General features: G+C 42.6%; 1 protein-coding gene and 1 non-coding gene across 26 annotated transcripts in view; one reads left to right on the top strand and one right to left on the bottom strand.

Annotated features, from left to right (window-relative positions):
• Nucleotides 1–253: 253 nt before the first annotated feature.
• On the top strand, nt 254–1,233 carry LOC102090249 (uncharacterized). The gene is made up of 2 exons (XR_010471934.1): nt 254–506; nt 920–1,233. It is a non-coding gene; the product is annotated as an uncharacterized LOC102090249 (transcript).
• A 1,013-nt stretch (nt 1,234–2,246) lies between these two features.
• The window catches only part of CCDC88A (coiled-coil domain containing 88A), a 64,158-nt gene continuing 42,974 nt past the window's right edge, over nt 2,247–23,430 (bottom strand). For 8 of the 25 annotated variants that reach the window (XM_065059931.1, XM_065059935.1, XM_065059930.1 and 5 more), the window contains 13 exons: nt 21,174–21,451; nt 20,830–20,973; nt 20,071–20,257; nt 19,562–19,707; nt 18,844–18,936; nt 18,457–18,671; nt 14,409–14,492; nt 13,186–13,389; nt 12,809–12,880; nt 12,178–12,264; nt 11,757–11,837; nt 10,103–10,350; nt 4,305–9,603 (listed from right to left, as the gene is read on the bottom strand). In XM_065059931.1, the coding sequence (XP_064916003.1) occupies nt 8,584–9,603; nt 10,103–10,350; nt 11,757–11,837; nt 12,178–12,264; nt 12,809–12,880; nt 13,186–13,389; nt 14,409–14,492; nt 18,457–18,671; nt 18,844–18,936; nt 19,562–19,707; nt 20,071–20,257; nt 20,830–20,973; nt 21,174–21,451 (2,859 nt within the window). In that variant the 3' untranslated portion in view covers nt 4,305–8,583. Of the gene's footprint in view, nt 3,978–4,304; nt 9,604–10,102; nt 10,351–11,756; nt 11,838–12,177; nt 12,265–12,808; nt 12,881–13,185; nt 13,390–14,408; nt 14,493–18,456; nt 18,672–18,843; nt 18,937–19,561; nt 19,708–20,070; nt 20,258–20,829; nt 20,974–21,173; nt 21,452–23,430 lie in introns of those variants that run through there. The other 17 variants (XM_065059945.1, XM_065059949.1, XM_065059948.1 and 14 more) reach the window with 13 other exon arrangements.

Raw genomic sequence — 23,430 nt, 5'->3', positions numbered from 1 at the left:
TAAAGTGGCTGATTTCTTAAAGCGCTCTCTCCGGTTTGGCATTGTCGCTTAGCAGAGCAGCGAAATCAAAACCCGAGGGGAAGCTCCGCAAGTGCTTTTTGAAAACGCCGTTTGTAAGAGCCAGAGGTAACCCCACGTTCCATCCTTTAGCCTCGGGTCCGCTCGGACAGCACAACTGCGGCGAGCAAAGTGCAGCGATAATACGTTCAGCCATTACGTCCAGGTCTGAAGCTTGGGGGTTTATTTTTTATGAAAATGTTTGAGAAATGTGTTCTGCTTCCAGCAGCCACCCCGCGCTCCCGCCCGCGCGCCACTGGCGGCTCCACCCCAGGGAGGGGCGGGGCGGAGCAGGTGACTCCACCCCGGGAGGGGCGGGGCCGGCGCGCCAGCGTGTCCCGGTGCGGCGGAGCGGGCGGGCGATGGCGGCGGCCGCGGAGCTGCGGGCGGCGCTGGGGCAGCGGCTGCGGGACTTGGGCATCGCCACGGTCACCGCCGAGCACCCCGAGGTACGGCCGCCTCCCCGCGGGCCGCAGCGCCCAGACTCCGCAGTTTCAGGAGCTGCGGCCCCTCCGCTTCTCCACCGGCAAGTCAGCAGCGTCTCGGATGCTTTCCAAACATTTTCTGCCCTCCCCAGTTAAAAACACCCATCCGTCTGTCTGTGGCGGGGGTGCAGAATGAATGCTGCTCCAGCTGCCTTTTTGCCGTCTTTAAAGTGTGATATGCTCACTGTATTCGTGATACAGAAACAATTTGGACAGTGCGCAGGAGCAATATGCCGCATTTTATTTGTGTTCTGTTAAAATGTCTTCAGCTTTTAGGCTGAGTGTAACATTCAGTGTTTTCTAAGTTTTTAACAAGAGATACCTGTCTGCACGCAACTGATGAGGGGATACAGTCTGACGCTGGTGATGTTTTCCAGGTGTTCACCGTCGAAGAAATGATGCCCCACGTCCAACACATGAAGGGAGGTCAAGTAGATTAAATTCACTTGTCTATTGCTAGGCATCGATTTTTTTAAGAGAAAAAACCCCACAACCCAGGCTTACCCCTTTGTTTTTTCAATTGTGTAGGTTTATATTGTATCATCTGGTTAAAAAAAAAAATATATACCGTCTTCAGGTTATTAAACAATATTCTTAAAAAGATGTGTTTGCAATCTGCCACTAGGTAACCAGAAAAGGCGTTATTTGAATAATGTTATCCTGTTTATTAATAAAATGGATAAAAATGGGACTTTGTGCGGTACTGGCCTTGAAGGTTTAAATTTAATACCATTAAATAACAAATTAATGTAACAGTTCTAAACTATTTGTCAATACAAACAGGAGAGATGTCTAAATGGTGCACCTGTGCTCATTCATCCTCTACTAGACCTTGCTTTCCGCATTTTTACCTGGGAAAACGGGTAAGTTATTTCACAACGATCCTTCCCACGTTTTCCTTCATTTCTGAAGGATTTGGTACCTTCACGACGCAACAGTTTAAGTTTTCCCATGTGCCTTTGAAAGACAAACCAACCCCAGTCATCTTAAATGGGAAACAAGTGACCTAAAAACGTGGAGCGTGTAGAAACCTATAGGAAGAGTCACTAGAAAGGTGACCAGGTACATGTGATTTTAGATTTGTTGTGAAGGAACATCAGATATTTGGGAATATTGGGTTGATTAGTGAACTATCTAGAGAACTCCAGATGACAAACGCGTTACTAAATTACGTTGAAATGAAGATAAATTAGTCTCCCCCTCTGCTGCCGCTCACTGTCCCTTCCCTCCAGCGTTTCATCTTTGTGCTGTCCCAAAATCCTTTAAAAAAATAGAGTAAATTTGACTTGTGAAATCCAGAAAGCTTTACACGTGAAAAACTGCAGTTTTCTGTGCTTCACGAATCCTAAAATCTGCGCTACCTAAAACATAATTGTAATTACCTTTGTCCTCAAAGAGATTCTGAGACTTGGCTCAGCCAAAGTAACAACCGAGCGAAATCAAAGCTTCAAATATTACATTTGGCACATCTATGCCGATTTCTTTTTGTGTTTGCTCATGAAATTAGTGTCTTTTTTTTTTTAAATTATATTGAAATAGTGTCTAGTTAAAAGCTCCACAGGTGTAGAGAAATAAAGACCACAAAGAACAAACTACACCCTGTCCAGAAAACCTGTGCTCCAGTTGGATGGTTTCCTTGGGAAGCAGCACAACACCAGCATTTACCAGGAACAGCGTCCAGAAACGTACACACAAGAACAGAAATCATTTGGTTTGGCATTTTAATAACATCATTAATAAATGTATACAATGGCAAACATTAAAAAAAATCAATATGTAAAGGAAATTACAGTTTTAAATAAGAGCTTTTTTAGGTTTTGTTTCGCACCCAGGTACATTCCTTTAAGGCAGTTTTATTAATATCAAAGCATTATTTACATATACGTTATCATCTAGCTCTAAAAATCATACATGAGCTCCTTTGCTGAGGCTGCACCACGTCTTGGGAAAGGTTTAGAAATAATACGTGTTGGGAATGTTACTAAATCCAGAAAATAAAGCTGAGCGCTGGTGTAGCGGTACCAGCTCCATCGTAATCCCAGCACTGAGGGATGGGGCAACGCGGGTGTTCAAAAGGCGAGTGCTCCGGTTGCGGAGCGTCCCACAGCTGCCGCGTCCTCCCCGGGAATTCGTGTTTCGGAAACCATGAAGCTGCTCCCAAATTCCATTTCCATTTTTAAGAGCACAGACTGGAAAGGTTAAGAAAAAACCACCCATGAGAGCACGGAGAACCTGCCTGCTCTTCAGCTCCGAAACGTCTTTGCGAAGGAAGCGCTGGGGTAGATTCTGATCTCGGTGCAAACGGATCCTCGGTGCTGCTTTTGGCTAATTTAGCAAATCCACCCCAAAATACCAGCCCGGGCTGCGCTGCCGCCCACTCGGACACACAAACCTGCCCTGCGTCAGACGCACCAGCGCCACCGATCCCGGCCCAAACTCCTGCAGATTCGCCCACACCGCGAAACTTTGCTGAGGTTTTGGGGTAAATGGGGTAATTTCTAATCAATGTTACCAGTTCAATAGCAATCGTCAAGTTTGTGACTGCACACTGATGGGATCCCGCACTTTGAGAAAGTGTCATAACTTCTTGCACTTTTTGCATATTGTGACGGGTCATCTTGGACAATGAGTAAAGAGCTGAGCTAATAAATAAAAGGGGAGATGCCCGTGTGACGAAAACAACCCAGCCAGGCGTGTGACAGCGATGGCAACGTGCCGCTCGCCCAGTTGTCAGGGAATCCACCTCAACACGCACAACGCTGGGCTTCTGGGACACAAACAGCATTTGGCACGACACTTCACATCTTCATTCAAGACGCGTGATCTTCTGAAAGCGGTCAGGCTACTCAGTGGTTTAACGGTGTGAAATGCAGCGGTCCTCGGTTGTCAAACAGCTGGGAAAATCCCGTCACAGACCCTGAAACCAGCCTGAAAATATAATTTTCCTAGAATTTATGGTATTGCAATTCTCTTTCAAAACAGCTGTGCCCTAGCGAGGGCTACCGGCGTTGCAGATGTTGTATCTTTGTCTATGAAATCCTGCAAAGGCGACTTTTCCGTCAGTCTCTGTGGCTGTGCCAGGGTACGGGAATGGCACAGAAACCAGGGCGGACGCCAAACTCACCGGGAAAACCCTTCTGCCCGCAGCTGAGCTGGGCTGGATGGCGGAGCTGGTGCCACGGGAGCTCTGGGTTCAGGTCACCGCGGGACTGCTCTGCAAAAACCGGCATCGCGCCCTCCCCAAAATCCGTGACAACCCCGGCACGGAGAACCAGGGACCAGCGACGGCCGCCGGTACGCGCCGCTGCTCAAAAGAAACCAGTGATTTTAATGAGATACCAGGAATGTCTTCAGAGAATAATGGAAATTCTGCGCGCTGAGAAAGCTGCAAAATCGGTCCTGTTTGCACTTCAGAAAAAATCAAGTTGAAATTCTCTGTGAAAACAATCCCGGGATCAATCACATGTTTATCTTGGACAAACAAAATGTTTAGATCTAGATCTTTCAGCACGTTTTACCACAAAAAGTGTTTCCAAAGGAAGTCACTTCAAGGAAAGAACGCAATAGAATTTCCCACTCTAAAGCGCAGCGAACCTTCCTCTTTCTTGCCCTTTTTGACAAAATGTCAGGAGGATAAGAAATGGACGTGTGGACTAAGAACTCAAGGCTACCTCATTGTGGACCTGCTGTCAGCTCACATGTGCTCCCCCTCAGCGCCCTGCAAACGCTTGAAAGACAACAACTGGATGAGACCACGGAATGTACCGATAACGTTTGCCAACTTTAATATAAATCAGTAATGAACAAAACGTATCTTACTAATAAAAGGGGAACTGATTGTAAAATGCGTATGATATTATTTACATTTTTTGCCATCAAGAAACCTCCTAGGCCACAGTCAGCTCGTGTCAAAAGACAAGAAAGGAAAATGAACGGTCAATACACAAACATCATAAGACAGTCTTATCCGCCATTGGTTGAAAACAGCCTTATATTAAAATAAAAGTTAGAGAGAAATCATAGCCGACAACTTCCTGTCAGAAACTTCGAACATATAGATGCAGAACAACGTGGGGATGTGAAAAACACAAATGACAAACAAGTTCCATAGAATACCATCAGCCCACGACTCCCCCTTTTTCAGTTACCCAACTTTTCCGTGTATGTAAACAAATTCTGCTCTTGCATTATGCAACAAAAATCAGCATCGACTTGTTCCAGAGCCATTCCATGCAGGTTACGCTAACCAAATAAGGCAGTGAAGTGCCAGGAAGCTGTGAGGTTTTGTATCTGTACATACATTGCAACAAAATACTACAGCGTTTCTTTTAGATTTACAGACGCAAATATAAACTGCTAGTTATGGGGCGTTTTTGGCTAATTATTAGCAGAAGCTTAAGCAAATCAGTGGCTAATTTCATAAACAGAAGATGAAAGAAGGTTGTTGGTTTGTTTTATTTTCCTGGAGTAATTCTTGTGACCTTAAAATTCTTGGTCCTTAGGGAGATGAGAACTGTCCTTTAGTCAGTAGGTCTTAACAGTGCAATGTGCAATAATTCCTAAGCCCATCTACACATTTTCGGCAGTAGACTCCAGTAGAGCTCCTTGATTCAAGGAAGGTAGGTAGGTAGGTTTTTATTTCTTGCCTGCTCTAGTCACGAAGAATGTACAAAAATTCCCTCTATTTTTATTACTGATTCCTACAGTCGCTGTCGTGTTACTTCAGATATAAAGGCTTCATACTGAGATACTGAAGGACACTTTTCTCTCTGTGTTCAGCAGGAAGGTAGAAAGAGAAAAGAACATCAGAAAAGCTGGAAGGGTGGAAGCGCAAAATGCAGAGTTAAGCGGCTAACAGAACTAACAGCACTACCAGCATGCACCAAAGGGCTTGGCACGAGTCGACAGGAGGACAGGACGCCAAAGACAGGCTTTCTATAGAAAGGCACTTTCCTTGTGCTACAGAATACATGTTTTCTTAAACTCGTTTAGATTTATCCGTCCCTTTCTAAGAACCGACTTCAATATTCCTCCTTAGTGGGATTTCCTTGAACTTGCTTCTCCAAGAGGTTTGAAACACAAGAATAAATGGAATTTTTACAGGCAAAAGGCTCCTTGGGATGAAGTTCCCTGCCTACACAGACAAAGTAGCTGCGGGAAACCAACCTGGTCTGGCTTAGCTAATAAGCAAGGGAGCAGCCAGTTAAGCAAGCGGTATTTACATCTGGTTAATGCCATGTGCACTTGTCCTTATACGTAATGCTGTTAGTTTGTTGTAAATGAAATTAATCTCATTTACAGTTTGGGCAGGAAACTCACCACTTGGCCCACATCTCATGTAGTGGGTAATAGAATTAGGAGCTTTGCTGCTCCCTAGACCTGCTTTTTGAATGTCTGCTTTCTGGGATAGCTTCCACATCTGCAGAGAAAAGCATTTCAGGTTATTCATTGTGTTTACCAGGACATGAAAAACACCCTCATGCATTAAAATACATTCTACTCATTAGTGGAGCACAAGGATATACAAACACTTCTTGTTTTAAGAGGAAGGGACAGAGGAGAGGGTAGGAGACACTGGCAATACCTACTCAGCTACATTCAATTCATCTTAGCATTTAGAATAACCAGCTATTGTTTTCAAAGCCACCATCAGATACACTTAACTTTTAGATACACCAACCCTGATTTTCTGCCTGTATGAAAAGGAAAAAAAGCCAATCAGATGTAATCGAGGCTGAGGGAACCCGGCAGACAACTTATCTTTGCATTTTTTACCTGCTACACATTGACAGAAACGTTCACATTCAGCTCTGCAAAACAGAAAATGCTCTTTGCATGCAACAGCCTGGCCGTGCAAAACACAGCACCATCATTTACTACCCGCTTAAAGCGAAGCGTCAAGCAAACCTTTCACTGCAAGCAAATTACCGGGCCTGAGCAAAAAAGCTCTTTTTGGCCAGCAGCAACATAATGAGCGTTCATCATTATCATGCACAGCTCTTTACACCTTGGCCTTGCTCATTATTAGTCAGGGTTTGGTGGTCACGCTGGAGACTTCCTAATAAATAAACCTATCTGGAGACAATACTGGTGTTTTACGTAGCTGGAACAGTCTAAGCAGCAAAGCAAGACAAGGCTGGAAACGAGATGGGAGTGCCTATGTGATGTCTCAAACAACAGCAGCTGAACTAAACAGGAGAGGCTATAGCACCTCTGGTCACAAACCTTCCTGTGCTCCTAACAAGCAGCCCTGCAGCCGGTGAAGAACAACACAGACACAGGAGCACGCTCTGAGTTTATAAGAAGCACTCTCAGAGCTCAGACCATTTTCTAATTCTTCCAACAGCTTGCAAAACGTGTTCTGCACGTGGCGAACAGCTCAGCTCCAAGCTGGTTCAGCCCTCTGCCGGTTAACGAAGTCAAATGCATGACCCAAGATGGGAACAGTGGCCTCGCTGCGTGTGAAATGAAGATTCCATTTCAGATTTGGGGTCAGTTTTTAAGGGCGAGCCCGTTCTCGAGGGCAGCGGCCAACAGCACGCTGGGAGCAGCGTCAGCTGGAGCAGCTTTGCCCCAAGCCTGGGCAACGGGAGCCCAGCCCGCACAGCAGCACCGGCACCGACACAAACTGCTGGCCAAGGAAAGCTCACCCGCAAAAATCAGAATATGCCTTTCGTTATTTTATATCTTTATTTTCCATTTTAAATATTTTTCCTCTAGATATATTTTCATCCAGGCTTTTTACAGTGTTTGTAATTTTGACCTACCGTAACTGTCAGTAATTATTTCCTCTTGCAAGAAAGCGCTCTCTGAACCTAATGTATTTATAGTTTAAGTACAATATGATTTTAAATTCTGTTTATATTTACCATTGAGAAGTTCCAAGCAACTGGAGAGACAGTGGCGTATTAAGTAATTACAGTCTGACATTTCTCTTTAGCTGGTCATCTGGGATTTAATGAGTTATTTGCTTAAGAGTTCCTATACTCCTATAGTTTTGCAAGAAAACATTGTTATTTTTTCTTTTATTTAACTATGTTAATGTAACAGTTTTTTTCTGTTATTTTGTTATACGTCTTGTTTTCTGTTCTATTAGTGTTACTGTTTTTAAGAAGAAAAAAATTAACTTCCACCGTAATGGATACAGGTTGTTATTGCCGCACATCACAGAACTGTGATCTGACTCCTAAGAAAACCAGACACTGCCCCACATTTGTACACCAGACGTGGAAAGACAAAGCACAGAAAAGGGAAAAGGTGGAAAGGGTCATTTTTTCATTACAAGTGCTGCGTATCGTGTGGCTATTTATTGCCTCTTCATAAGAATTATCATTAACGTTTAGGACTATGAATGTTCTATTTATTAATGGTCAAGTATGTTGGTAAGTATGAAGAGTAATTCATATTTATTGTGCAAGCCAGAGCACTGAATTATTGGGCCGTAACTTGTTCCTTGTGCAAAGTGCATTTATGCCAGAACATGGCACAAATGGAAAGGGTAAGACACTGCAATCTCTCTAAATGCTTCTTTTCATTCTTGAAATAAGGGGGGAAAAAAGTATTTTGACTCCAAATACATATCAGGGTGTTACTGATACATCTGAAAGCATGAGCACAACTGCAAAAAGTGGCCTGGGTATTGGAGATCCTGTTGTTCACAGCGCCATTCCTGGCAATGCAGCATGCAATCGCTTTAACATGCATTCAGGAACACACAGGGGAAAAACCAAAATGCTCGGAGTGCGTGACAAATAAAAATATAGCTTGTACTATAAAGACGTTTAAAGGCATGCAAAATATGTACAGTGCAATTAATGTTTCATGCAAACTTTGGTGAGGTTACAATTTTACATTCGAACATGCTGGAGTACACAACTGAGCCTTGGCAAACAACACCCACAGATCTAACACAAAATCATTTTTCATTTGTAGTGGAATTTTCTCTAAATCCAGTGGACAATGAGAAGAACACCTCTATGTCATATTAGACTATATATATATATATATATATTCATATATATGTAATGGCAGAAGTTCCTTCTCACACACAGCCATACTCGTACCACACGGTTTGATTATCCTCACAAACCAGCAGCGGGGATTCGGCCTCGCTGCTGTCTGCCCGGGGGGCAGGATCGTACTCCCCCGTTGCACCCGCGCGCAGCTCACTGCGAGCACACTGCTCATTAGCGCAAGGCTGCTCGGGATTTTTCGGTACGGATCTAAACGCCGACGTGTTGGCCTGATTAGGTGGTTTTGGTGCAGATCTTTGAGGCAATCCGCTTATATTGCTAACTAATTCAGTGTTAAGGGATAAAAAAGGCTGCGCCACGATAAACGACCCTGCACTGTCCTTACCGGATGTACCGACCTTCTCATTAAACGTATTTGTGTTTAGCAACGTTCTCTCGTGGCAATTTGCCCTTTCCATCCTTGAAGTCTTAGGTACATCAGAACTACACCCTAAATGACACGGTTTAGCTGAATTAGCTGCATTGCTGTGTGGGGCACAATCTACCCTGTAAGCCACACAGTGAACAAAAGGAGAGGAGAACTGGTGTGCTGGGTACTCACTGGAGGCTGCCGGGACGCTCCTGTCGCCGGCGGCTGGGGCTGGGTCAACCGAGACAGGCTGCCTACTGTCCTTAGACAAGAAATCGTGAATGCTCGTCCTTCGCGTGGTTCCTTCCGCCGTGGAAATCACGCTGCTCGCCCGAGGTAAGGTGGCGTACGGATTGCAATCTCTCGACTGGCGCTGGGACGCAGTCGCTTGGATTTTTTCTTTCACCAATTTGCCCTTCCCTGGAGCGCCCGACGGGAATTTTATTGGAGAGCTAGTGAAGTAGGGATCTTCAGTCTTCCGAAGGCTGGGCCTTACCAGTTGTTCTGGTTTAATGGATCGTCCATCTGAGAAATCAGCTGTGGTTTTCACACTTAACGATCTCACAATGCCACAGCCACCGGACGGCTTTCTGAGCTTCTCCTTTCCCGTCAGCTCTGCGGACTCGGATAAGCTTCTCATGACTTCATCTAAAAGATTCTCTTCGCTCGCAGACTTCATCTGTCAAAAACATGAAACATCTTGTAAGTCTATCAACTGTAATTTTGACATTTCTTAAGCAATATTCGTGGACGTAAATGAAGAACAATTCTAAAAACACTGGTCTGTGCCGCGGACACTGACTTTCTTACCTCTTTCAGAAGCCAGAACGGGTCAAGCAGCGAAATCACAGAATCCCAGAATGTCAGGGGTTGGGAGGGCCCTGGCAAGCTCATCCAGTGCAATCCCCCCATGGAGCAGGAACACCCAGATGAGGTTACACAGGAAGGTGTCCAGGCAGGTTTGGAATGTCTCCAGAGTAGGAGACTGAAATTCCACATGATTTTGTGTATAATACAGTGAGTACAGTTTATCAAGATGCAGTCCACGCTACTGCTTAACGCAGGCAGAACCAGAACCTCGCCAAAGCTTCAACGCTGTTCTACTCACTCTAAGTCTCCTAGTACTTCTGTGCCCATTTACAGCATAACACAGAGTTACAATACTTTTTCCAACTAACCTCACTTGAGGTACTCTTGTTGCTTTCTTCTAGGAACTGCTGCAGGGTAACAACTTCGCTGCCGGGAGAGCCGGTTTTGCTGCGTTTCCCGCGAGCGTGGGGCGTTTCGGGGGTCCTGGACCTGGCGTGGCCGCGCAGGAGCTGGCTGGGGCTGCTGCTGCTGCTGGACCAGGCCTCGTGCTCCTGCAGCAGGCTGAACTCCCCGCTGCTGTGGCTCTGCGGCCGGCTCGCGCTGCTCACCGCACCTGCTGCGGGGTTTAAAGTGGCAGGGGTCCGTAAGAAACAGGCAGGAAAGCTGTTAAACAGCATAACCTCACTCAAACCTGGAACGTTATCACGTTCAGTTAACAGCGATTCTATTTAAAATACTAAAAAAATCCTTTTTTTACTCAAACCAAATATATTATTAATACAATTGCTCTCCCCTGACTTACCTCTTACAGCCCTTTAAACGTGACACAGTAGCATGTGAATTAAAAAAACTACCTTTCAGTTATAATCTGGGCCTCCCTCTACATAACGCTCTAGTCCGAGAGGCTCAGGACGACACCTCCACTCTGGTTCAGCATCCCTGCCAGGCACACGTTCCAATGTACTCTTAACGAGTTTTACATTCAACAAAACACAAAAGACAAAATGGGAAAAAAATACTTCCTTCAGTAAGAACTATTTTCAAATGCTGCTTCTCCAACAGTTTCTGCCATTAATTTATTACAACTGTGGCCTGAAGGAAGCAAATGGCATTACATTCAAAATACATTCCACAACACCAATTCTTTTCATTTGCAGTAATTGTGAATTGTTTAAAAAATACTGATGAATAATCAAGTATTTCCTGCTTTGTGTCACTCCTAAGAAATGAAATTAAGTTTGTGGGAAGATGAACTGTTTACAGCAGAGATTTCTAATACAGTATAGAAACTGGGGCACAGATTACCTCCAAGAAGCTTTTATAAACGGGAGCCAAGAAAACGGAAAGAAAAAGAAAAAAGCCAACCCACAAATAAAAATGTTAAGCTAGCATTTCATCTCTAGCTTTCCAAACAAACAGATACTGTTTAATAAACACAAGCCATAAATATTAAATGAAGTCTTGACTTGGCAGCATTCTAGTTTAATATGTACAATGGTCTCCAGCTAGAATGGCCATTAAAAACAAAAATATATCAAGGCTTGTAATATATGAAATTTGGAGAATATTGCTAAATCCAAGAACATTATTAACCTATCAAAAACAAAATCCAGAGGTTTCCAGGATGGTATTACAAATGCCATTTGTCTGCTTTGCATTGTATGCTATACAGCTTTACAGCAGCAGCGCACACGTGGTAGGATGCTGGGAGAAAAAATGGAGCAACTTCTCTGCTTGAATAGAAGTGATTTTGAAGTAATTTGGGGGCATTTCTTATTTTGGAATATCGTTACTTGGGTTAGGTTTGGTTTAAAATAGTTTGTAACTTATATACTAATATTGATTAAAAACATAGGCTCTACGGATACTCATATACTTTCCTAATCTGGGGAAATGCTTAAAGAAGAACATAGTGGTGTGTTGCGGGAATGTGCGTGGTTGTTCTTTTTTTAACCTCTCTAGATGACCCTACAGAGACATTAATGGAAAGGAAGGATGTCCATAAGTTCCTCGAGAGCGTACCTTTGACTTCATGGAGCGAAGCGTTGTTATTGCTGTTGCTAGTGGATGTTCTGCCACTATCGAGGCTGGCTGGTCTGGAAGCTAAACGGACAATTCGGAGAGACGGTGATGAACAAAACGGCACAGCAGGCGCCGCGGTACCTACACGTTCTGGTGCCACAACGCCCAGAGGCAGGAACCATGCACTATTTCACATGCCCACTGCCAACAACGTGGTTTCTTAGAGATGAGAAAGCAAAGGGAACTCCAGGCAGCCCCAGAGGGCACTTGAGAAAAGGGCACGACAGGAACAGTGAGGCACGAGGGGAGGAAGAGAGAAACAGTGCACGTTTAGAACTGAAACGGGTGGGTTAGTGGGAAACCAGGGCTGACGGACAGAAGGACGGGCAGGCAGAAAGCTGCTCGTGATCAGGTCACTTACAACAGATCTGACAAGGAACCTTGCACATTGTTGAAATGCCACGAACAGGAGGAGCAAGAGCATCTGCACAGACTATGTCCTGTACTCCTATCCAATACAAGGGAAATGCGCTGTTACCGTCTTCAAAAACCTTTGCTGCTCGTACTCATTAAGTGTTCACAGAAGAGTTAAAACTCCACTTCTAAATAATCTATGATAGCTTTCAATCCATGGCTTGGCTTGAAGGAACAGTAATGATTTTATAAAATGCAGTACATGACAAATTTAGGTTTTACTGAACAATAAACATTGGAAAATCTGGCCAGATTTGGAAATATTTTTTGTAGGACTGGAATTAAAACTTCTTTTATCTTACTAATAACTCCAAATGATTTTTTAAAGGGAAAACATTTTGATCCTGTTCAGATGCACTTCGCAGACACTTTCTACTAGAGATACAGAACATCTATCTGATGCGGTAGTTAAGAAAGAAAAGCACAATCTGCAGAAATGACACTGTACATTCAAGAGATACACAAATCACAGAAAACATGCTCACTTGTAATGATGCCATTCACTTTTTTTTTTTGCAAACTGCACTAACGTTCACATAATATATCCATAATTAATTTAATTAAAGTTCACATCTTACCATGAACTCTTGATCCCGTACTAGAGTCATCACTAATACCTTGCGGACTTACGTCTTCAAAGGATGTAGTATCTATACAGAGAGACATAAAGTAAGATGTAAAATAAAATAAAAAGATTATTGGAATATCTATCATCTGAAAAACGGACTACAATATTTTTCAAATGAATCAATTTTTACTTAGGAAACATTCTGTAGGACAAATGCTGAAACGTTCAAAAACTGCAGCGATTAAGCCTATTCAGTACCTTAGCACTGCGACTCGATTATTAAGATTGCTTTTGGCTGACAAACTTCAAGCACAAGTCAAACCGATATTTACATGACATTGCTGTTACACACAGTCACATCACGGTGCAAAAAGCTTCTACCTATACCTTTATTATTTAGCAACTGCTTGGATCTGAAGCCTGCAGAGGAGTTGCCAGCTGCAAAGTTGATGGCTGTGGTAGAGAAGGCCAGAGCTCCCAACTCCTTCCTCCTTTTACCCGCAGATATATCATCAGGACCCTCCAGATGCTCAGAACTACCTGTCCATTGTCCTCCTGCCAGGACCATGGACTGCACCAGGTCATTCATGGCTGGGATGCAAATGAGAGCAAATGATCAGCATGGGCAATGTATTTGCTTCGGTTCTTACTCTGTATTGCAAATCATTTGACAGTTTTCTAAGCGATAAAGCGCATTGAGGGCTGGAAGATAAAGACACAAGATCATCCGCGTTACGACATGCAATCAGCTCAATGAATGAGAAGTGGGGTAAGGCAGAGACTTCTTTCAGCTCGGTATGGTTCTTAAAACTCATTTTACCAGGTATTATTGCCATGCTTGCGCTGCAATGATACGTCATATCTATGTTAGAAGCCTTGATATACTGTTGGCAATGATCAAATGGGATGAACAAAAAGTGGGCAGAGGCGCTAACACGATAAAACGTCAACAATGATATGGGATCCTTGTACAGTGCAGGTTACTGCAGGGATACTGTATCTTATAGAGTAACAAATAAAAGGATCTGAAATAGATGACAGCTGATGATGTTCACCTTTACTTCACAAAACTAGAGAAAACTGTCCACCCCTCGTTAAAAAAAATCAAATCAAATCAATCGATACAACATTTTGGCAACAACAACTGGTGAACACTTGAAGAGTGACAGACCACCACACAGCCTTGCACCATCTTCTACGCTTTCTTTAAATACAAAATTACACTGATTTCTTAGCGAAAGGCTTATGAAATGTGGAATTTGGGACCATTTAGCTTAACACAGTGCACTGTAAGTTTATATACACATAGAGACATGTGTATATAGACAACTATGTATACAAATATATGCAACCACAATGCACTGAATATATATATGTATGTGTGCGTGTGTGTGTGTACGTGCACATATATAAAGTATTCAGTGCCAGGGTTTCAAAAAAAAAATTAAAAAGCCAAAAAGGAAAAGCTCCAGCTCCTTGTATCGTAGCAGGACTCGCACACTGAAAATAGGAGGAAAAATAACAGCGCAGTCCAGGGAGAGGTTAGTGAAAAATTAGTAATGAAGCCAGTGTAGCCATTGAAAAGAAGCTGAACTGTCATAAAGTCTTACACATGGAGCGACGGTAGAAGGCCTTCATTTTGTCTTTTTCCTTCGGTCTGTTCCTCAAAAAGGGCAGTCTTTTCAGTGCAACCACTTTTATGTCATAGCATGAGGAAAAACGGAAACAGGGAAATGAAAGAAAAAAGGGAGAAGAACAGATGGAAGTTAAATGTTGAAACTAAGGACAGAAATGAATGTCTGAGCTTAAGCTACGTACGCTACGCTAAAAACTATCATTCTCGTGCTTCTGTGTGATAATGAGATATGAAAACTACACTGAAATATGACAACTGCACTATGAAAACTTCAATATACTCAGAAACGCACCGACAACAATGGTGAGGAGTGTGACACGGTCTGAAGGATCTAACTGCCAAGCTCGTGAAAAAATCAATGCAACTTCCCTGCAGACAATTATAGCAATTGACAATTACGTAGTTTTTACTGTGAAAAATAACATTTCATGAACATAAAGAAAAATGTGAAGCAAAAAAAGCTTAAAATGAAAGCAACTCTAAGTACAACTTCTACTTTAAAAGATGTTCACATCGTTCTTCTTTGAGGTTAATAACTTTTGTCATGTTTCGCCCCGCATCTCTAGTAAGACACAATCTTTTATCAGTCTTCACTGGTTACATTTTGAGCTCATTAATTTGGGTCATCTACTGTCTTGTGGAAAAAATGACACGGACCTTATGTTCAATCTACTGTTTGTGCGCAGTGAATTTAACATCCTACTGAAACAATCCACTTCTACTCTGTAAGGAGAAATATAGGATTTATTGTCTGGAATGATATACACCTAATTTTTTAGCTGAAAAAATACCAAAGGAAAATCCAAAGGTAAGTGTTGCTGTAACATTTTGGGAGGGCTAAGAGGAAAATGGAGATAATATCAGGAAACAGAGCTAAAATTATGAATTATATTAAAAGATGGAGGAGGGGGAAATCCCAAATGCATCTTGTTTAAGTGCAAGAAAAGAAAGGCACACGTGCTACCTATATAAGACAGGAGCACAAGTACGATTTCACCTTGGAATTATTCACTATGTAGGTATACAGATATATTTTATTACGTACATATATTTGTAGGTACTTCAAAATAACTTATTTCATTTTCCTCAGATAATAAAGCATTCCTTCTCTTACAGATCCTGAGGCAATAAGCCAGAACCAACATCAACCCAGATGCTTCCTGGCTTAAAAAAAGCATAAAGGTGGCTAAATCGCCCATAAAGGGGCCATGCATGTTGTATGGCTAATTGTAGATCAAATACACAGCTTGGAACAGCCCACCCAAAGGAATATGAGGCACTAGGTTTCTAGCAGGTAAATAATTGATCACTTTTAACACTAATGGCAAACCAAAAAGGTAATTCTGTTCTATTTCTGCTACTTTTCATCAGCGCAGTGCAACACCATTCTTTTGTAACTTTTCTAATCCTTTCTAGACAAGATAACCCATGCTCTTAATTACAAATGCCCACCCTAATCCTATTAAAAAGTAACCAGAGGATGGCCAAGAATGATTGGAGTCATCTCTGATTGGCATTCGCTACCACCGATCACCTCCCAAAGGGCTGATTTCTGGCTGTACCACACAGAGAACTCCACCACAACTCCTCCTGTCCTGAAATCCAACATCAAAACCTGTCCTGTGCTAAAACGCAGCCTCCTCGAGACACCACGGCAGGAACTTCTGCAGAGAACGTGGCTAAAGAAAGGTCTTGTGACAAAGGCTGGAATGGCAGAGCTACAGCAGAAACAAACAGGATGCCACGAAGTTCGGCTTGGGCACACTTAGGTTCTTTACACCTTTTAAAAACACAGTGGTATGAGGATTATTTCACTCTTAGTAACCATCTACTCAAAGAATTCTAGTTACAATTCATTACCTTTTGTTTCTCTTTTCAGTATTCTATGAACGTGTCCTTGCTTTACGAGCTGAGGGTGAATGATGGGTACTGACAGGAAATCTCCTGGTTTGTCATTCCCCTCCTGTTGGCCAGAAACACTCGGGGGAATTCTGTATGGCAAGTACTGAAATCCTCAAATCGTTCTGCTCATGCACACAAGAAAACGTAAGGCAGACATCTCCTAAATGTTTTGCTAACAGAAAATGGAGCCTAATACACTTCTACTTTTACTCTGATACGATGTGTCTGCTATTTAAAGGTGTTATAGGGGAGGAAACCTATACATCTCCTAAATCCCTTGCTGTCAGATCCCCTGTCCTCTGCCTTCTGCAGACAGCACCCATTAGTGCCAGCACCTGCGATTCGGGGATGCAAGCCGCTTCTCTGGCCTCCTGAAGGACACACAGGACATTTCACCCCAGCAGTTCCCACCAGAACCACCGTTCCCAGCCGCAGAGACCAGGGGGGACCAGAATTGTCTCCTCCCGGACCCAAAACTGCGGTACCTGAGCATCGGCAGAGACAGGCGGCAACTTACAGCTTTTCTCTTCCTTGTAGCTTCTTCCAATGGAAGCCGCTACGGCCAAGGCACTTCTTACAGAAAAGAAAGGAGCCACGGGATCGTGGTATTTAGGATTTACAGTCAGAAGAAACAGACTGCAAAATACACACCGTTACTGGTACTTCTCACGCTGTGATATTCTCTTAACTTTGTAAGACGCGCTACAATTGTCAGCGTTGAACTAGCAACTAATTCATCCAAATTCTATCAAAACCTGTGGTTTCCATGGTGATGTGCGTAACGGAGGAAGGTCAGGATCCAGAACTAGATCAGCCTTTCCAGTTTGTGGATAAATATACTGGGATTAAGAGGAACGTGAACGAGGTCCACGGAGTAGAAAATTAACAAGGTCTGCACAATGTCCAACCTCCGCTGAGGGTCGGTCCCTGTCACCTCAAGCACAGCCCCAGCGGGAGGGTAACCGCACGCTACAAGGTCCCAAGCGTCATGCAAAGAAAACTGTCACGTACAAAAGCTCTTCCAGAACATGGAATTGTTGACAGGGATGCAGATGGTGTGAACCAAAGCGTGCACATTCCCAGTTCAAACTAACACACTTGCAAACACACCCACTGCGGCTTCAGCCGCTCGGCACTTCCACCAGACTCCCAGTTCACATGTAAAAGCAACAGTTGCTTTTTTGAAAGTTCAAAAGTAATTTGGACTTTAATGGACTCTCACACTGAAAAACACTAAGCTTCCCAAATTGACATATTAGCAAAAGTGGTAAAATGTATCCTCGAACTGCTATTTTTTTCAGTTATTAAAGAATCACAAATCTGATTTTACGTTTCCCTGCATGTTGTTTTACTCTGACTAAGCTTCTGCAATAAGCACAGACATAAAAAATTCATTGTGATGGCTTTAACACAGCAAATTCACAGCTGGCAGAAAAACCTGGATATGAACCTGCTGTCTTTAGAAAGCAGACGTGAAATTTTCAAAAAGTATTGCGAAGAATTTAAGTGAAGGTTAATACACATGTATTCTGATGCTTTTACATGCACAGCCAAAATGCTCTTGGTGCATAATTATTAAACAGAATCATTCCACCCTGCTAACTTGGCTGTAACACCATCTCTCAGGTTGTGAGAAACCAGGGAGTTTACGATTCACGCCAAGAGTGGATAACAAAAAATATAGATCCAAAATGTAAATGCTGCACAGGATCTGGCCTTTGATGCTGTGGGTGTCCTAATGTGATGCCTTTCGGGCTCTTCCAAAGTCTGCAAATTGTGTCCAGAATGTTCCATCTACCCGCACCTCTGGAACCCTGCTCAGGGTCCCTCTCAGGCACTTCATTCTCAGCTTTAGGGTCAGTAACAACTCACATCTTTTTAACATTTACAGTTACAGGAATGCTAAAAACTAGTTCCTGCCCAAACACTCAGGAGTTTGCAAGACATCAGTATAAATCTGGCATTAACAAAGGAATTCAGGCTTCTTTCCTAAAGACTTCAATTCTCTTTAAAAATGCTTCACAACGCATAGCCTGTTGCAGCCCCCTTCCTTTTCAATCGTATCAAAAGGACATTTAGCCACGGCTCATTAGTAGGAAGCGCTGTTTTGCGGTACTCACTACTACTCTTCTTGGTGCCCAAGGTCTGTCCGTCCTCCAGCGAGTTGGAGCCCACGGAGGAGCTGTCCTGGCTGTCCTGCTGGGGCAGCTGCAGGAAGCCCTCGCTGGACTCGGAGCGCGTCGGCGTCAGCGTCACGGACTTCAAACGTTCTCGATTAACGTCCTTCTTAGATTTGATCAGCTTCCTCATCTTCAGAGTGATCCAGTTGCCCCTCCTGTTATCAATGACACAGGACATTTATAACACGTTACTGAGGACTTCAGACAAGAACACAGACATGATTCTGCTCCCTCAAAGTTTAACACGATCTTGGTTTTCAGCTGGAACAGCTGAAGCTACGTCAGCTTTTACATGCATATTTATTTTTATATCGTGTTCATCAGTACCTTCTTGGTGGAGATGGTTCATAAAATTTATACTGATCCATTATCTTCTCCTCCAGTTTCTCCTTCTGTCGCCTTAGTTCATTTAGCTTGTCACTGTCAACAGAAATTAATTATGATGTATGTTTCAAAAGTGTATGTATCATGTGGGAGTAATGTGTTCCTTTGGGTATCAGTTATCTGAAAGTTGTCACTCTTCATGAGGAATTCTTATATAACACTCATTCTTGTTGAAAATAAATCAAGCAATATGCAACAAGCAAGCAGTCTTACATTTAACATTGACATAACACTGAAAAAAATCCATTTGCCTCTATTAAACAACAGAATTTTTCCCTTTTTTGAAATAATAATAAAAAGCGTACAGGTTCTAACAGAATCGTTTAGACAAGCACATTTTCTGTTCTTTCAAATTCAAAGTTTACAAACAACCCTGGGAACTTTGCTTGTAGTGGAATGAGGAACGAATAACATTATGATTCCTCACGTGCATCATCAGTAACGAACACACTGCACTGATGCTTCAGAAATAAAAACATTATGCTTGTAGTTTGAGTTCTCTGCTTCTCACAAATCATTAACATTTTTATTTGAAAAGGAGAAACACTTCAGAAGTAGCACATATGTTTATTTCTATAAAAAACAGAAGCTTTTTTTTAAAAAAAATACAGGTTTTAGTGTAATGCCCTAATCACAGTAATTCCATTGTTTTAAAACTCACATGTACTGCCTTTGCTCTACATGGAAGAGATCCTTGCTTTCCATATTCTGCTCAAGCAATGTTCTATTCTGTAGCATTAATGTCTGGATTTGATCTAGCAGATGTCTGTTCTCCTCTTCCAGATTTCCTTTAAGCTGGCTAAGCAGCTGTTAAAATACACGAAATGGTACATGCATATATACGTGAGCACATTATACACATAGATAATAAGATCTGAAAGAAAATTTAGGTCTTCAAAGGATTCTCAGAGTCAAATCGAACAGAAAACTTAACTCAATCCTGACTCAACTGATAAAAACCTCTTTGACAACAGTTTTCCTAACACACGAGCCCCAATCTTTGTATTTCCCGTACAACAGGCAAACTAATTTGTGTTCAGACCCACTTCATTATCTATAAAGCAAATGACTAATTCTCAAGCACTTCATATCATTTTATGAATCTACAAATACACTTCTATAAATATTACAATGATACCAGTCATGAAAAATAGCAGAATGCTCACATACCTCACATTGATTATTGAGTTTTGTCGACGTAATATCCAGTTGTTGGTACTGTTCTTTGAGTTTAGAAAACTCAGCTTCTAATCGTGTTTGTTCCAGTTTGGAATTGTTCAATAATGTTTTCAGATTCTTATGATCGGTTTGGAGAACTTCATTCTCTCTCAAGAGCTGACTGTATGTGTGAGTGAGCCTGGAATTAAAAGGCACCATAAAAGAATAACATGAGATAGAAGGAAACGTGTTCGTTACTCACATTCCCTCTGAAACACGAAATTTTCAAGGGTCTTCCATAGAATACAGAGAATAACTTCTTACTGTCGCATGCTGTACGTAAGTAATTCCTTGGTCTAATTTTCTTAGGCAGGCGCTCTGCCTTTAAGCCAAACACGCCAGGTTCTCCATATGTTTAGAAATAAAGCAGGATTTCTAAACGTGGACACCACAACTAGTTTTAAGATGCCACTTTTCAAAATATAAGAATCTTACAAAAACGGGTAGAATTTCTTGCCAACACAAAAGAGCAAGGGAACAGGAATGGCCCAAACTTTGGCAATGATGGAGGCTGCGCAGATTTGTCCCTGCACGTCCCTTTCTAAAACCAACCCCTCCTAACACCCCGAAAGCAGGAGGCATTTATTTATGAGCCTCCAAACTGCAGCATCAGGTACTAAGAAATGTGATCGGATATGATACAGCACTTGTTTAGCCCGTTCTGGCGGGTGCTCAGAGCCCTAGGACAGACACAGCAGGGTTCCGCGCTACCTTTCGTTGTCATCGCGAAGTTTTTTATACTCTGTTGCCACTGTTTCATGTTTTTCGTTTTGCTGCAGCATTTTCTCCTGTTCCACCTTGAGGACTTTCTCCAGTTCCTCCAGCTGCACTTTCTGTTTCAGCAACTGATTGTACCTGCGAACAACATTCATATTCAAGTTTCTTTTTTTTTGGAATGACAACAAAATATGGAGTATTTTTAAAAGGTGATCTTTTGAAGTTTTAATATCTTCATGTTATATTTAAGTAATAGTTTTATTCACACACAAGTTATACATTATTTTTTGCTTTTGGCTCAGGAATCGCAGACTCTAATTTTACATGTTAGTATTTACCTGTCTTCTAAGTCCTTGTGCTCCACCTCCAGGTTTTTGTGTGCGGATTTCAGGCTTCCATGTTTGGCTATCAGAGACTCAAACTCGGAAGCCTGCCGTTCATGCAGGTGCTCCAGCTTTTCGTGGTCTTTGAGAAGCGAATCGTACAGGGACTTCAGGTCCTCCCGCTCCTTGAGCACGCACTCGTTTTCGTTCTCCAAAGCGGACTGCTGGATCAGCAGCTGCGCGTTCTGATTCATCAGAGATGTACTCTGAGAATTAAGGGTGGAATTCTCAACCTGCAGGCATAAACATTTGACAAGAGTTGCAAATTAATTTCATAGTTTGGATTATCTTGTCTACCTCCTCCTATGGAAAGATTTCTTCAGTTTAACCCTTAACCATCTTAGCAACCTTCCAGTCGTTCCATCCCGTGACAACCTTTAAAGGGAATACTTTTTTCTTGTATCCCAACAGACAATTTCAAGAGTATTTTTATAGCAGTAGTACAAGAACACACTTAAGCATATGCTTAAATAGACACAGGGATGGGGGGGAATCAAATTATTATTTGCCTTCAAGTATCTGCTGAAGTGCTGTCCTCATGTCACATAAGCCCAATCTGTCACACAAATAAAATAAAATGAACTGTCCTACGGCCATTTTTTAAGAAAATGTTTATTGCACAGACTATCTATTGTCACCATAAAATCCTTATTGTACCCACGTATCTTCTACAATGGGAATTCAAACAGTAGCAGCCATTTAACAGAGACAAAGGGAAATAAAATAACCTGGAAGCACCTGGAAGGAACTACCCGTGTTGTTTTACTGAGGAACTGCCACTCATGGTTATGTTCCAATGACAGCAATGTCACTTGATCACTTCTTGTATGTGTTTCGAGATCTGCTGGAAAGTACTCTTCCTGCACAAGAGTACGATTTCTCCAACAATTAAGTCAGAACAGTATTAATACATGAAAGCCTTCAACATTAGACAGATTTTTCAAAAACAAATAACACCACCTACTTTACTTTGTGCGCTTCTGGAAAGATTAACCTAATCTAATCCTTGGGTATCTTAAAGAGCTGATGATGCCCAACGTGCTTGTCATCTGACCATTTAGGATAGTTCCCTGCTCTCTCCTTTTCAAGAGATGAAAACCACAAACCACTGAGGCTTCTCATACCCTCAGGGTATCTATTAAGGAAAGAGAAAAAGAAATCTCTCAGCCCAGTGCACGCTGTTACTAAGGAACAAATCCCTTTCTGCTGGAACTGCAGCATTCTTTGTTCCAGATGAGAAAGCCGAAGCTTTTGCTGGAAATGAAGTCATGTCTGATGGCAAGTGTGTGCTCTCAAACTGCCCCGACTCAACTCCCTGCTGGACTTAGCTTCGAATTCCCAGTTATCCTTTAAGACATCATTTCTCTTGTATGTTCCTTATGGTATCAGGAGAAATAGTAGAATTACAGTTGTCTAAGAACAGTTTTGACGTAGAATGGTTTGTTTTGCATTTCAGATTCAGCCAATAGTTAATGACTCTTATTTTCATGAACATATTTCAGGTTTCATTTTGATTCAGAGTTGCCCTGCAACTTGCCTGAAGCTATGAGCAAAACAGCTGAATTCTCAAGGAAGGAGAAGAACTCCCTTCCCCAGCTTGTTGGGTATAAAATCATCCATCATCCCCAGCAACAGAAGCCACATGGCTTGGTGAGGTTCAGCAGACAGAAAGGAAAAAAGAGAAGAGCAGAAAATGCTTCCTTCTCCCAATTCACTGCCTCAATACTTCCAAATCTCTACAGTTGATTCGTCTTCCAGGTTTATCAGATAGGAAAGGCCTGTGCTCCTGTGCAATTCATGAGGCAAAAAAAGAACTACAGAGATATCCCTGTTTTTTTGGACACAATGTATTACGAAAACTCAGAGAGTTGCAAATCCCAGAGATAGCCCTCATCTGTCTGACACGGCGTATTTCCGTGCCCACGGCCGCTCATTTCTAATGACTAGAGAAGTCCCAGCGTTGTGTTGCGTCCATGGGTTTCCCGGCCACCAAGGGGAGCCCTGTGCGCTCGTTAAACCGAACGCGGAAGCACAGCTCATCTGCGGCACAAGAGTGCTCTCCCTTCCCCAAAGGGACAGGACGGAACTGGAGGCATCCACAAAACCTGTTGTCTGTTCACTTTTTAAAGACTCCTTCACTCTGATTCCCATCCACCCCCCATCATTTCTGACACTATTCTGCTGAATTGTGGACTTTGTGTTCCCACTTTAC

The sequence above is a fragment of the Columba livia genome, chromosome 3, assembly GCF_036013475.1.
Source record: "Columba livia isolate bColLiv1 breed racing homer chromosome 3, bColLiv1.pat.W.v2, whole genome shotgun sequence".
NCBI lineage: Eukaryota > Metazoa > Chordata > Aves > Columbiformes > Columbidae > Columba > Columba livia.
Note: the sequence above shows the minus strand (reverse complement) of the source record. Positions and strands in the feature narration are given on the sequence as shown.